The sequence below is a fragment of the Salmo salar genome, chromosome ssa12 (genome assembly GCF_905237065.1).
Source record: "Salmo salar chromosome ssa12, Ssal_v3.1, whole genome shotgun sequence".
In the NCBI taxonomy this organism is placed as follows: Eukaryota; Metazoa; Chordata; class Actinopteri; order Salmoniformes; family Salmonidae; genus Salmo; species Salmo salar.
Window position 1 is genome coordinate 38,965,101 of NC_059453.1, and position 16,536 is coordinate 38,981,636.

The 16,536-nt window shown below is 42.6% G+C and overlaps 1 protein-coding gene across 3 annotated transcripts in view; it reads right to left on the bottom strand.

Annotated features, from left to right (window-relative positions):
* The window catches only part of sult6b1 (sulfotransferase family, cytosolic, 6b, member 1), a 50,934-nt gene that overhangs the window by 18,444 nt on the left and 15,954 nt on the right, over positions 1–16,536 (bottom strand). For all 3 annotated transcript variants that reach the window (XM_014131575.2, XM_014131573.2, XM_014131577.2), the window contains 4 exons: positions 15,962–16,181; positions 15,398–15,510; positions 14,023–14,112; positions 1,261–1,387 (listed from right to left, as the gene is read on the bottom strand). In XM_014131575.2, the coding sequence (XP_013987050.1) occupies positions 1,261–1,387; positions 14,023–14,112; positions 15,398–15,510; positions 15,962–16,181 (550 nt within the window). The remainder of the gene's footprint in view (positions 1–1,260; positions 1,388–14,022; positions 14,113–15,397; positions 15,511–15,961; positions 16,182–16,536) is intronic.

The following is a 16,536-nucleotide window of genomic DNA, read 5'->3' on the forward strand; positions in this document are numbered from 1 at the left end:
AGACAGCCAATGGAAGCCTTAGAAAGTGCAACGTAACAGCACAGATACTGTAGTTTCGAAAGGGACTAGAAAGAAGAACTACAATTCTCAGATCCTCCACTTCCTGGTTGACTTTTTCTCAGGTTTTTGCCTGCCATATGAGTTCTGTTATACTCACAGACACCATTCAAACAGTTTTAGAAACTTTTGAGTGTTTTCTATCCAAATCTACTAATAATATGCATATTCACGTTTCTGGGCAAGAGTAGTAACCAGTTTAAATCGGTACGTTTTTTCATCCGGCCGTGAAAGTACTGCCCCCTATCCATATCAGGATAAGCTACGGACAACGAATTGCATTTTATCGATGGCAATTTGAATGCACAGAGATACTGTGATGAGATCCTGAGGACCATTGTTGTGCCATTCATCCGCCACCATCACCTCATGTTTCAGCATGATAATGCACAGCCCCATATCCCAAGGATCTATACACAATTCCTGGAAGCTGAAAATGTCCCATTTTTTCCATGGCCTGCATACTCACCAGACATGTCACCCATTGAGCAACGTTCTCATGTTCAGGCTATCCTATCTTCACATTCTTAATAAAGTTTATAAGCAGTGGTAATTACCATAAAATAGCATAACACTTAATGGATTCAATGCCAAAAATAAGAACACAGTAGTAGACATTTTAAATGCTACCATTCTTACCATTTCAGCTACAAACATTAAAACAATATTACAATTTTCCAAACTTTTTCATAAATACTTTATAACAAGCTAGCATCACACCACATTTTCTTCAGGAAATGTACTTTTCTAGTTATTATTTGATTTCTTTGGCTGGCAATCTTTCCCTCTACCAATGTATTCATCTATAACCAGTCACTGCCATTACTACAGCGGTCACTACCACTATTAATACTTATTTCACAACCATAAATAATTTAAGAGCAGCTAGAAAGCACAGACATTTCATTTAGGAAATGTAATTTTCTAGTTGTGCTATTCATTACACCCAGCCTATCCAACATGACACTGCATTTCTTTCAAACAATACGAATGTGTTGAGTTCTTCAAATCGGCAGGTAGCCTAGTGGTTAGAGCGTTGGACTTGTAACCAAAGATTGCAAGATCAAATCCCCGAGCTGACAAGGTAAAAATCTGTTGTTCTGCCCCTGAACAAGGAAGTTAATCCGCTGTCATTGAAAATAAGAATTTGTTTTTAACTGACTTGCCTAGTTAAATAAAGGTAAAATAAAAAATAAATCTCACCTTCACCCTCCATGAAGTCTGTGAAAAATGAATCCCAGGATTTGGCATTAGGCAAAACAGGGTTTGTGTTCATGAAGTGGTAGTATGATACGACTGTATCTTTTGGGTTTCGGAACACAACCAGCATCTGAAAGTCAAAGTTATCACAGATAATTGTTATACTACTGGTGCAATTGAGTTCTAACGTTTGTAAAACCACAACATAATTCAGATGAACATGGACAGAATATTTTCAGGTATTTCTCAAGAAAAATATTTTGCAGTCAACATGTTGGTTAGTTAGTTGCTTACAATAGCAGATGACTAACATTATTAACTTCCTTATCTACCGTAAGTGCAGTCACTTGGAATCTGCATCCTAAGATGGAATCCGCAGTAGGGGAAAACAGCCACTGTCCGCCCCTCCGACGTGAGGAGCGTTGTGTAACATGCAGTACATATTTTCTGTTCTATCACGTGCAATGATGTTCGAAAAAAATAAAAAAAGTTTTTTTGCAGGAACTTCTTTGTTGTTGTAATATCGCAAATGGAAATGGCAGTTTCACCATTAAGGATTCCAGCTTTAACCTACAAATATGTGTTTAATTATGAAGTCCAACACTCATAATACAAAAGTCAATTCAGATTCAGACACAAAAGACGCAACCCCTGTCAACTCCAGGGGAAGTGTAATACCCCTGCCTGATTGGCTGGATTTATTCCACATAACATCTAAGTATTTATTTTACACATCTCAGGATCATTTGCCTATTTTTAGGAAAGCTCACTACCTTATGAACTTTAATTTATTCTAGAATTGAGAAATTGCTCTATAATTCCAACGCAAGACTTCAATTTCAATTGAAAGTGTCAACAGGATGTATAATTGACATTTGTATTGGAATAAGAGGAATACAATAGCTAAAATGAAAATGTGTCATTCTGTCACGTCCTGACCAGTAAAGGGGTTATTTGTAATTAGAGTTTGGTCAGGACGTGGCAGGGGGTATTTGTTTTATATGGTTTTGAGTGTGTGTTTAGGTAGAGGGGCATTTGATTTATGTTTCCGGGGTTTTAGGTTTAGTTCTATGTTGTATAGTTCTATGTCTGTTTCTAGGGTGTTTATTTCTATGTTTAGTAATTGGAATTGGGGCCTTCAATTGGAGGCAGCTGGTTATCGTTGCCTCCGATTGAAGGTCCTATAATTAGGAGTATGTTTGTTTTGGGAATTGTGGGAGGTTGTTTTGCACTGCTAGGGTTAGCCTGCAAACTGTTATGTTGTCGTCCGGTTTCTTGTTTTTGTGAAGTGTTCGTGGTTATTTAAAATAAACGTCAAAATGAGCACTCGACCCGCTGCGCCCTGGTCCAATTCATACGACGGCCGTTACAGAACCTCCCACCAACAACGGACCAAGCAGCGGGCCCAGGAGGAGCAAGGATCCTGGGCCAGGGAAAGAAGGGAGCAGCACCTGGAGTGGAGAAAGCAGCGCGCTCGGGAGGTGATGGCATCCTGGTCGCTGGAGGTATTAGAGGCAAGGATAGACTGGACGTGGGAACAACTACTGGACCATTGTGACAGCCTGCCTGGGAAGCAGGTAGAGGTGGAGAGGCACCCCCAATACATTTTATTTGGGGGGCACACGGGTAGTTTGGCTGGGCCAGGGTTAAGCCTGGCCTTGAGGTGCGTGTCTCCAGTCTGATACTTCCAGTACCAGCCCCACGCACTAGGCTTCCAGTGCATCATCCCAGTCCAGTACGTCCTGTTCCTCGCACTTGCCCTGTGGTGCGTGTGCTTAGTCTGCCGCGCCCTAAGCCAGCCCCACGCACCAGGTCTCCAGTGTGTCAGCCCAGTCCCGAGCGTCCGGCGACAGTGCCTCGTCCAGAGCGTCCGGCGACAGTGCCTCGTCCAGAGCGTCCGGCGACAGTGCCTCGTCCAGAGCGTCCGGCGACAGTGCCCCGTAGAGAGACGGCCCACTGTCCGGAACCAAGAGAGTCGTCCTACAGTCCGGAACCAAGAGAGTCGTCCTACAGTCCGGAGCTCCCAGAGTCCAGTCCAGGGTCTACAGTGACAGGCTTCAGGCCGAGGTATTCAGTGGGGGTGGACTGGTCAGGTAGGGGACTAAGGCCTGAGCCTAAGCCACCTCCACTGTAGGAGGTTTGGGGAGGGGGGGGTGTAGCACGGGAGCCGTCGGTGATGGCAGCCACCCTCCCTTCCCTCCCTTTAGTAAGTGGTTTATTTTTGTAGATTTTTTTGTGGTCAGGTGCATCCGGGGTCTGCTCCTTTGGGGGGGGGGGTGTACTGTCACATCCTGACCAGTAAAGGGGTTTGTAATTAGAGTTTGGTCAAGACGTGGCAGGGGGTATTTGTTTTATATGGTTTTGAGTGTGTGTTTAGGTAGAGGGGCGTTTGATTTATGTTTCCGGGGTTTTTGGTTTAGTTCTATGTTGTATAGTTCTGTCTGTTTCTAGGGTGTTTATTTCTATGTTTAGTAATTGGGATTGGGGCCTTCAATTGGAGGCAGCTGGTTATCGTTGCCTCCGATTGAAGGTCCTATAATTAGGAGTATGTTTGTTTTGGGAATTGTGGGAGGTTGTTTTGCACTGCTAGGGTTAGCCTGCAAACTGTTATGTTGTCGTCCGTTTTCTTGTTTTTGTGAAGTGTTTGTGGTTATTTAAAATAAACGTCAAAATGAGCACTCAACCCGCTGCGCCTTGGTCCAGTTCATACGACGGCCGTTACACATTCATTCTACGCAGGTGCGCAGCTTTGGTTATAGAAGTGGGGGGAAAATATATTTGTTTTTATTCCAGACGCATAAACACTCAACAGCCTACCCGACCGCTCGGAGGTGTCCGCATGGGCCTAAAGCACACCATTGCCTCATTTTGTATCACATTCTAATGATAAAACTGGGGGGGTGGGCAAAAATGCATTTTCAGAATGTGGGGGGACATATCCCCCCTCTCCAGTGGAAGTTGCACCCCTGATTCTACACATCACAATACATTAATTAAACAAATTTGACATATTACATAATTCCAAATACTATGTATCATATGGTTCAAACATTTCATTATAAAACTCATTATCCTATTAAAGGCCCAGTGCAGCTATTTTTATTTCAAATCATTTCTGGGTAAGAATGAATGTATTTACTGTAACAGTTTTCCATTAAAAAAAAATACAAAATATATTTCTCAAACAAGAATTTTGCCCAAGACTGTCTGGGTGTGGTGTGAGTAGTGTGGGGGAGGGCACCTAAGCAGTCCATTACCATAGGTTGTGTTCAGCTGTTCAGACGTTGCATGCATCAACCAATGGTTGCATGCCACGTCATCATCTGTGGCATCGGGTACCAGATTGCTATAATATATGATGTGGTAAAATACCTATCCAGGCATTTGTAATATATGGCATGCTTCCGCAACGTCTGAGCAGAGGAACACGACTGTTGTGTGGATCAATCCACTAGACAGGAGGGGCCTAATGAGAGGGATATGTAACCTGAAAACTAGCTGTTATTGGCAGAGGGGTTTGGAACTCTTTGCAATTGGTCTATAAAAGGTCCAATACAGATGTTTCTTTCAAATCACAATATCAAATCATTTCTGCTTAACAATGACCTTTTACTGCAGTGGGCTAAATCAGAGTCAGAGTGTTTCTTGGTAGTCTTAAACACATCTACTTTGAAATAAAAGTATACACCTCACACACATGGTAATGGCCGTTAACAAAACACCTGTACCGAGTTCAAATTAATTCCATTTTGAGTTTGCATCCCAATATTACACTTTATATACAGTATCAGTCAAAAGTTTGGACACCTACTCATTCAAGGGTTTTTCTTTTCTTTTTACTATTTTCTACATTGTAGAATAATAATGAAGACAAACTGTGAAACAACACATATGGAATCATGTAGTAACCAAAAGAGTGTTAAACAAATCAAACTATATTTTATATTTGAGATTCTTCAAAGTAGCCATCCTTTGCCCTGATGACAGCTTTGCACACTCGGCATTCTCTCAACCAGTTTCATGAGCTAGTCACCTGGAATCCATTTCAATTAACAAGTGTGCTTTGTTAAGTTAATTTGTGGAATTTCTTTCCTTCTTAATGTGTTTGAGCCAATCAGTTGTTGTGACAAGGTAGGGGTGGTAGCCCTATTTGGTAAAATACCAATTCCTTATTAAGGCAGGAACAGCTCAAACAAGCAAAGAGAAACAACAGTCCATCATTACCTCAAGACATGAAGGTCAGTCAATCTAGGAAATTTCAGGAACTTTGAAAGTTTCTTCAGGTGCAGTCGCAAAAACCATATAAGCGCTATGATGAAACTGGCTCTCATAAGGACCGCCACAGGAATGGAGACCCAGAGTAACCTCTGCTGTAGAGGATAAGTTCATTAGAGTTACCAGCCTCAGAAATTGCAGGCCAAATAAATGCTTCAGAGTTCAAGTAACAGACACATCAACTGTTCAGAGGAGACTGCGTGAATCAGGCCTTCATGGTTGAATTGCAGAAAAGAAACTACTAAAAGGACACCAATAAGAGGAAGAGACTTGAAACACGAGCAATGGACATTAGATCGGTGGAAATCTGTCCTTTGGTCTGATGAGTCCAAATTTGAGATTAATGGTTCCAACCGCCATGTCTTTGTGAGATGCAGAGTAGGTGAACGGATTATCTCTGCATGTGTAGTTCCCACCGTGAAGTATGGAGGAGGAGGTGTGATGGTGTGGGGGTGCTTTGCTGGTGACACTGTCAATGATTTATTTAAAATTCAAGGCACACATAACCAGCATGGCTACCACAGCATTCTGCAGCAATACGCCATCCCATCTGGTTTGTGCTTAGTGGGACTATCATTCGTTTTTCAACAGGACAATGACCCAACACACCTCCAGGCTGTGTAAGGGCTATTTTACCAAGAATGAGAGTGATGGAGTGCTGCATCAGATCACCTGGCCTCCACAATCACCTGACCTAAACCCACTTGAGATGGTTTGGGATGAGTTGGACTGTTGGAAAAGCATTCCAGGTGAAGCTTCTACCCCCAACCTATAAGACTGATGAACAATTAATCAAATGGCTACCTGAACTATTAACATTGACCCCCCCCCTTGTTTTTACACTGCTGCTACTCACTGTTTATTATCTATGCATAGTCACCTTACCCCAACCTACATGTACATACTACCGTGACTAACCTGTACCCCCACACACTGACTCGGTACCGGTAAACCCTGTATACCGGTACCACCTGTACTCGGTACCGGTACCCCCTGCGAGCCTACCAGACGAGGTAAATGCCTTTTATGCTCGCTTCGAGGCAAGCAACACCGAAGCATGCACGAGAGCACCAGCTGTTCTGGATGACTGTGTGATAATGCTCTCGGTAGCCGAACAACCTTTAAACAACCTTTAAAAAGGTCAACATTCACAAAGCTGCTGGGTCAGACGGATTACCAGGGCCTGTACTCAAAGCATGCGTGGACCAACTGTCAAGGGTCTTCACTGACATTTTCAACCTCTCCCTGACCAGGTCTGTAATACCTACATGTTTCAAGCAGCCCACCATAGTCCCTGTGCCCAAGGAAGCGAAGGTAACCTGCCTAAATGATTACCGCCCCGTGGCACTCACGTCGGTAGCCATGAAGTGCTTTGAAAGGCTGGTCATGGCTCACATCAACAGCATCCTCCCGGACACCCTAGACCAGGGCTGCCCAACACTCTTCCAGGAGATCTACCATCCTGTGGGTTCAGTCCTACCCTAATTTAACACCTGATTCTACTAATTAGCTGCTCAACAATACCTTAACTAGCTTAATCAGTAATGCTAAACTAGGGTTGGACTGAAAACCTACAGGACAGTAGATCCAGGAAGGAAGAGGGTTGGGCAGCCCTGCCCTAGACCCACTCCAATTCGCATACCACCCCAACAGATCCACAGATGACGCAATCTCAATCGCACTCCACACTGCCCTTTCTCACCTGGACAAAATGAACATCTATGTGAGAATTCTGTTCATTGACTACAGCTCAGCGTTCAACACCATAGTGCCCACGAAGCTCATCACTAAGCTAAGGACTCTGGGACTAAACACCTCCCTCTGCAACTGGATCCTGGACTTCCTGATGGGCCGCCTCCAGGTGGTAAGAGTAGGCAACAACACGTCTGCCACACTGATCCTTAACACAGGGGCCCCTCAGGGGTGTGTACTTGGTCCCCTCCTGTATTCCCTTTTCACCCACGACTGCGTTGCCAAACATGACTCCAACACCATCATTAAGTTTGCTGACGACACAACAGTGGAAGGCCTGATCACCGACAACGATGAGACGGCCTATAGGGAGGGGATCCGATAACTGGCAATGTGGTGCCAGGACAACAACCTCTCCCTCAATGTAAACAAGACAAAGGAACTGATCGTGGACTACAGGAAAAGGTGGGCCGAACAGGCCCCCATTAACATTCACGGGCTGTAGTGGAGCGGCTCGAGAGTTTCAAGTTCCTTGTTGTCCACATCACCAACAAACTATCATGGTCCGAACATACCAAGACAGTTGTGAAGAGGGCACGACAAAACGTTTTCCCCCTCAGGAGACTGAAAAGATTTGGCATGGGTCCCCAGATCCTCAAAAGGTTCTACAGCTGCACCATTGAGAGCATCCTGACCGGTTGCATCACTGCCTGGTATGGCAACTGCTCGTCATCTGACTGTAAGGCGCTACAGAAGGTAGTGCGAACGGCCCAGTACATCACTGGGGCTAAGCTTCCTGCCATCCAGGACCTATCTAATAGGCGTTGTCAGAGGAAGGCCCCCCCCCACTTCTCTTCCAAGCATAGTCACCATATGTACAAATTACCTCAACTAACCTGTACCTCCACACACTGATTCTGTACCAGTGCCCCCTTGTATATAGCCTCGTTATTGTTATTCTTATTGTGTTACTTTTTATTATCACTTATTTTAGTCTACTTGGTAAATATTTTCTTCACTCTTCTTGAACTGCATTGTTAGGGCTTGTAAGTAAGCATTTCAAAGTTAAGTCTACACTTGTTGTATTCGGCGCATGTTACAAATAAAGTTTGATTTGATATAGCCTCGTTATTGTTATGTAATTTCATTGTTACTTTTAATTTTTTCCTTTAGTTGATTTATTCAATGTTTTCTTAACACTATTTCTTGAAGTGCATTGTTGGTTAAGGGCTTGTAAGTAAGCAGTTCACAGTAAGGGCTACACCTGTTGAATTCAGCACATGTGACAAATAAAATTTGATTTGATTGAGAAAATGACAAGAGTGTGCAAAGCTGCCATCAAGGCAAAGGGTGGTTACTTTGAAGAATCTAAAATATAAAGTATATTTTGACATGTTTAACACTTTTTTTTGGTTACTCCATGATTCCATATGTGTTATTTCATAGTTTTGATGTCTTCACTATTATTCTACAATGTAGAAAATAGTAAAAATAAAGAACCTGCTTCACAAATGCAGACCATGTGTAACCACCCCAGGCCAGGACCTCCACATGCGGCATCTTCACCTGCGGGATCATCTGAGACCAGCCACCCGGACAGCTGATGAAACTGAGGAGCATTTCTGTCTGTAATAAAGCCCCTTTGTGGGGAAAAAGTCATTCTAATTGGCATGGCCTGGCTCCCAAGTGGGTGGGCCTATGCCACCCCAGGCCCACCCATGGCTGTCTCCCCTGCAGTGAAATTCATGTGAAATCCATAGATTAGGGCCTAATGAATTTATTTCAATTGACTGAAATCATTGAAATTGTTGCATGTATAATTACGAAATGATAAAAAATATGAATAATATTCCATTAGGCCACTATGTCATTGTCTGCAGGAAAAGGCTACGTACCTTACTGTGATTGTCTTCAATTAAAATGGTCAAAAAGTGACAAAATAGCTTCTTAGTAGTGGTCTGAGCGAGAGGCATTATTGGACAAGCCTAATGGGAGGAATATGTAGTGGAAGAATGAGAGAAGGTGATACTCGCAAGTGGCGACTTGCTGGCATGGGAGCACAACGTGATGACTCAATCACAGTTTATGACATTGTTTGGATGGCAGACCATTTGTAGGCTATCACAGTGATCAAACACACCTTATCTGTGGCTTTCTCTATGAAGGGACGTTCCCCCAGAACCCTGTGAGCATGGACACCGTTGGAGGTGTGAAGACAGATGAAAACGTAATAAATGTTTCTGCGTGAATTACATTTATGTTTGGATTGTTTCAAGAGTTTATAAAGAGCTATACATTTTGACATGTTGTACTGTATGTTTATTGTACTGTAAGTTCTATGCATTTATTGTTACAGGGAAACAGTGTTATTTTGTTTGTCGGACGGTGGATAGTTCAAAGAGGAGCGACACAGGGGTGCGCTCCTGTCATTTGAATTGGAATGATTAGATTAGAATCTGGGTGTGTTTTCCTGTCTTTTGTTTTTACTAGCAAGGTGCAAATAAACTCAGCCAAAAAAGAAACGTCCTCTCACTTTCAACTGTGTTTATTTTCAGCAAACTTAACCTGTGTAAACATTTGTATGAACATAACAAGATTCAACAACTGAGACATAAACTGAATAAGTTCCACAGACACGTGACTAACAGAAATTGAATAATGTGTCCCTGAACAAAATTTAAAGTAATAGTGAGTATCTGGTGTGGCCACCAGCTGCATTAAGCACTGCAGTGCATCTCCTCCTCATGAACTGCAGCAGATTTTCCAGTTCTCTCTGTGAGATGTTATCCCACTCTTCCACCAAGGCACCTGCAAGTTCCCGGACATTTCTGGGGGGAATGGCTCTAGTCCTCACCCTCCGATCCAACAGGTCCCAGATGTGCTCAATGGGATTGAGATCTGGGCTCGTCGCTGGCCATGGCAGAACACTGACGTTCCTGTCTTGCAGGAAATCACGCACAGAACGAGCAGTATTGCTGGTGGCATTGTCATGCTGGAGGGTCATGTCAGGATGAGCCTGCTGGAAGTATACCATGTGAGGGAGGAGGATGTCTTCCCTGTAACACACATCGTTGATATTGCCTGCAATGATGACAAGCTCAGTCTGATGATGCTGTGACACACACCTCAGACCATGACGGACCCTCCACCTCCAAAATCAATCCCGCTCCAGAGTACAGGCCTTGGTGTAACGCTCATTCCTTCGACGATAAACGTGAATCCGACCATCACCCCTGGTGAGACAAAACTGCGAGTTGTCAGTGAAGAGCACTTTTTGCCAGTCCTGTCTGGTTCAGCGACGGTGGGTTTGTGCCCATAGGCGATGTTGTTGCCGGTGATGTCTGGTGAGGACCTGCCTTACAACAGGCCTACAAGCCCTCAGTCCAGCCTCTCTCAGCCTATTGCGGACAGTCTGAGCACTGATGGAGGGATTGTGCATTCCTGGTGTAACTCGGGTAGTTGTTGTTGCCATCCTGTACCTGTCCCACAGGTGTGATGTTCGGATGTACCGATCCTGTGCAGGTGTTGTTTCACGTGGTCTGCCACTGCAAGGATGATCAGCTGTCCGTCCTGTCTCCCTGTAGCGCTGTCTTAGGCGTCTCACAGTACGGACATGGCAATTTATTGCCCTGGCTACATCTGCAGTCCTCATGCCTCCTTGCAGCATGCCTAAGGCTTGTTCATGCAGATGAGCAGGGACCGTGGGCATCTTTCTTTTGGTGTTTCTCAGAGTCAGTAGAAAGGCCTCTTTAGTGTCCAAAGTTTTCATAACTGTGACCTTAATTGCCTACCGTCTGTAAGCTGTTAGTGTCTTAATGACCGTTCCACAAGTGCATGTTCATTAATTGTTTATGGTTCATTGAAAAAGCATGGGAAACAGTGTTTAAACCCTTTACAATGAAGATCTGTGACGTTATTTGGATTTTTACGAATTCTCTTTGAAAGACAGAGTCCTGAAAAAGGGCCATTTCTTTTTTTTGCTGAGTTTAAATGCTAATTCAGGTTGGGGGTGAGTTTCTGCTTGAATTTGGTTAAAAGGGCAGCAGTGAATTGTTTTATACTTTGAGAACTTGCTACTAAGCTCCTGTGTCTACCACACACAAAGTTTATCCTCTTAGAGATTATTCTGAACTGAAGACACATTACATGATACATTACAGAATAACACAGACAGGCTAAGATGTATCATGTATTTCATGTGCAATGTAATTGTTTGAGTGTCAATTATTTTGTGACTAATAAATTATATTAGTGGAATTGAGTAAATGCATTCCTCGTTTTACAGAGTCATTATTCAATTGACTATTCAATTGACTATACGTTTATAATTTAGTAGGTCTATTGGTAGTTGTCTATATGCTTGCCTCAATAAAATAATGCTAGAATATTCGTCGGCAGAATTAGTTATTTGTATCTAGTCTCTTAATAATTGCGTTAAGGTGCAAGTTAGACACATTCATGTTCATTACAATCATACTGAGTGGTGATGCAAGGTTCGCTACCTTGACTAGATTCCTCCAGAGACAGACAAGGCCAGTTGCATTTATTCACACAATATTGGAGTCAGATTGATGAATGCAGTTGATTGTTACAGTGCCTTCGGAGGTATTCAAGAATTCCACATTTTGTTATGTTACAGCCTTATTCTAAAATGTATTAAATACATTTCCCTCAGCAATCAACACACAATACCCCATAATGACAAAGCGATAACAGGTTTTGTGAATTTTAGCAAATTTACATGTATTCATACACTCTGCTATGAGACTCGAAATTGAGCTCAGGTGCATCCTGTTTCCATTGCTCATCCTTGAGATGTTTCTACAACTTCATTGGAGTCCACCTGTGGTAAATTCAATTGATTGGACATGATGTGTTAAGGCACACAACTATCTTTAAAAGGTCCAACAGTTGACAGTGCATGTCAGAGCAAAAACCAAGCCATGAGGTCAAAGGAATTGTCCATAGAGATCCGAGACAGTATTGTGTCGAGGCACTGATATGGGGAAGGTTACCAAAACATTTCTGCAGCATTAAAGGTCCCCAAGAACACAGTTGCCTCCATCATTCTTAACTGGAAGAAGTTTGGAATCAGCAAGACTCTTCCTAGAGCTGGCCGACTGACCAAACTGAGCAATCGGGGGAGAAGGAACTTGGTCAGGGAGGTGACCAAGAACCCGATGGTCACTCTGACAGAGCTCTAGAGTTCCTCTGTGGAGATGGGAGAACTTACCAGAAGGACAACCATCTCTGCAGCACTCCACCAATCAGGCCTTTATGTTAGAGTGGCCAGACAGAAGCCTTTATGGTAGAGTGGCCAGACGGAAGCCACTCCTCAGTAAAAGGCACATGATAACCCACTTGGAGTTTGCCAAAAGGCACCTAAAGGCTCTCAGACCATGAGAAACAAGATTCTCTGGTGTGATGAAACCAAGATTGAACTCTTTAGCCTGATTGCCAAGCATCACATCTGGAGGAAACCAGTCACCATCCATACGGTGAAGCATTTTGGTGGCAGCATCATGCTGTGGGGATATTTTTCAGCGGCAGGGACTTGGAGACTAGCCAGGATCGAGGGAAAGATGAACAGAGCAAAGTACAGAGAGATCCTTGATGAAAACCTGCTCCAGAGTGCTCAGGACCTCAGACTGTGGTGAAGGTTCACCTTCCAACAGGATAATGACCCTAAGCACACAGCCAAGACACCGCATGAGTTGCTTTGAAGACAAGTCTCTGAATGGCCTTGAGTGGCCCAGCCAGACCCCGTACTTGAACCTGATCGAACATCTCTGGAGAGACCTGAAAATAGCTGTGCAGCGACACTCCCCATCCAACCTGACAGAGCTTGAGAGGATCTGCAGAGAAGAATGTGAGAAACTCCCCAAATACAGGCGTGCCAAGCTTGTAGCGTCATACCCAAGAAATCCCAAGTCTGTAATCGCTGCCAAAGGTGCTTCAACAAAGTACTGAGTAAATTAGCAAAAAGTTCTAAAAAACTGTTTTTCTTTAGCATTATGGGGTGTTGTGTGTAGAGTGATGAGATGAAAAAAACAATACATTTTAGAATAAGGTTGTAACGTAGTAAACAAAATGTGGAAAAAGTTAAGGGGTCTGAATACTTTCCGAAAGCACTGTATATACATATATATTGATAGTTGTGGATTCATTTACTTATACTGATGCCTTTTATAAAAATATTTGACGCTGAAGAAGTAAGACACGTCGCCAAAAGTTTAAAAAGTCTTATTTGAACTAGCATGCTGGAGCGTGCCTACTTGAGCCGAGGACTCACCGGACTAAGAACCCATTGATACAGGCCATTTTATGTGTTTTATATTAGATTACGCAGTTTTTTATCTGAACATCGCCAGCCAGTACTTTCTGAAAAAGTTAAATGAAAATGCAAATGGAAAGCTGTCGAAAGACAGGCATTGCGCAGCTGCTGGAAGTTGTAGTTCATGTGTGTAGTTCCAATTAAACAGTTGTAACTTTTTGGCTCCGTGCTTCTTCTTGGCCATCAAACACATTGAAAATGTAAATTCACCCATAAATATAAGTATACATTTTATATCTTAAATTACTGCGTTTTCATTGGCGATACAAATTTGAGGCTCATTCATAGCCTACAAAACGAAGATACGGAGGTGAAATTGATGTCACTTTCATATCGTATTAATTTCCTGTTATTCTATAAAGAAAAAGAAAAAAATTGCAGACTGCATTAAGCACTCCACAATGGAAGGGAGGCTAGATTCAAGTTATTGTGACATGTTCTTTAGTAAAGTTATTAACACTGACCTTTGTTTTCTTCGCAATAAAAGTGCCAGGAATGTTATCAGGGTGCAAATGTGTGCCCAGTAGCCGTGGAGAGGGCATTTCTCCCACCACCTTGAAAAGAAACAGAGGGAAAGGACAAAGGTTTTAGTAGGTTATCATATGGAATACCAAAATGCAGCAGAAAACCACAAGGTACATCATTTGTAAAAAATGACATGAAAGGAAATGGTCATTTAGCAGCCGATCTTATCCAGAGCGACTTACAGGAGCAATTAGGCTTAAGTGCCTTGCTCAAGGGCACATTGATAGATTCTTCACCTTGTAGGCTTGGTGATTTTTTATTTTATTTTGTTTATTTCACCTTTATTTAACCAGGTAGGCAAGTTGAGAACACGTTCTCATTTACAATTGCGACCTGGCCAAGATAAAGCAAAGCAGTTTGACACATACAACAACAGAGTTACACATGGAGTAAAACAAACATACAGTCAATAATACAGTAGAAAAATAAGTCTATATACAATGTGAGCAAATGAGATAAGGGAGGTAAAGGCAAAAAAAAGGCCATGGTGGCGAAGTACATACAATATAGCAAGTAAAACACTGGAATGGTAGATTTGCAGTGGAAGAAAGTGCAAAGTAGAAATAGAAATAATGGGGTGCAAAGGAGCAAAATAAATAAATACAGTAGCAGAAGAGGTAGTTGTTTGGGCTAAATTATAGATGGGCTATGTACAGGTGCAGTAATCTGTGAGCTGCTCTGACAGCTGGTGCTTAAAGCTAGTGAGGGAGATGTGTTTCCAGTTTCAGAGATTTTTGTAGTTCGTTCCAGTCATTGGCAGCAGAGAACTGGAAGGAGAGGCGGCCGAAGGAGGAATTGGCTTTGGGAGTGACCAGTGAGATATACCTGCTGGAGCGCAGGTATTTGAACCAGCAACCTTTTGGTTACTGAACCAATGCTCTTAACCAGTGGCAGAATGATAATAATCAAAGGCAGGAGCATGAGAAATACAAAAATAAAATGTTTGATTTGACTTGCCTGGTTAAATAAAAATTCCTTTGAACAGGTCGATTACAAATACCTTGAAATGCACTAAAGGCACTAGTGCATCCTATTGTAGGTTATTCTGAAAATGTTCAGTGTGTGGCGCGTAAAAACTAAAGGCTGATTTACCTCAATCGGTAGCGACCAAAAGTAATTTCAAGAATTAGCGATTCCTGTGAGCGAGTAATATATATTTTTTTAAATACTTTTGGGTTTGTCTATTAGGTGGAACTTTTACATCACATTTAATTTAAAGATCTGTCATTGAAAGCAAGTCTGATAAAGAGAGCGATTTTGATTGACTAGGTATTGACTTAGTTCTGTTATAGAAAACTGTTACAGTATACATACCTTCTGCATGTCAGGAGAGAAAAACTCCATCAGTGGAGGTATTTGAGACACTTCTTGTTGTCCAGAGGCTGCAGCCATGATTTTGCGTAGCACAGCAACCATCCAGTTGAACCCTGGAAAAGCACACTCAATTAGGGCTTTGCTGGCAAAAGCAGTATAGGGCAGACTATATAGTTTATAGTGTCCACAAAAGTGTGTGTACAATGTGAGCCTTTGTCCAATGTAGTCTATGTTTTTAAGGCTAACTAATTTGTTTGAGTATCTTCATGGGTGGCAGTTGGGACACATTGATACTGCAAAGAATGCTCATGATGTGGTTTCAGGAGACATATTCCAATGCACATGCTCCTGTGGGCTCTTGATACATTTGTTAATGTTCAACAACCAACTGTTGGCTTCTTAGATCTAGAATCATTTTGTATTAAGTCCTATACACATGTTGTCATGCCCAGTACTATATAACAGCAGTACTGTGTTCTGCACTTTATTTGATGGCAAAAAAGATTTCCACTATGTAATCCAGTTCACGCTAACTACCACAACAGCAGGGATGGTTGCACTTACCACATTTTGGGTAGGCCACCAGTAAAATGTCATCGGGTCTGCCCTCCAGCTCCTTCAGGCCTTTAAGATTTTCTGGGGGACTCATGATTGTAGAGTAGAGGATCCCCTCATGCAAGTACAGCTTATTCTCATCCTTCACATTCTTTGCCTCCTCCATTTTGGACTTGCCTTGCGCAGACATTGGTTTGCTCATTTTGTATCCTGGTGACTTAATGACAGCCTATTCATGTATTCAGACCACAATGGAGATGCAAAAAAAAAGGTGTTAGTATTTGTGTTCCCGGCCTATACAGTAAAACAGGACTTTCCAGTTCACTGGTGTGATATTGTTGAAGGGAGGGACTAGTTCCCTATGCACAGTGACTGATTTGGAGTGAGTCACTTGCTCATAAAATGGGTGAGTTTAACTCCAGTCTAGGTTAGATTTGTCTCAGTAAATTGGAATACTCTTGAAAGAAAAAGCAACAAAGGACAACACACGTGGAATGTTAATGACGTACACACTAACACTGACTTACAGTGATACTTGCTCTTACACAAACAATGCGTCAACACTCAGTAAACTCACACATCTG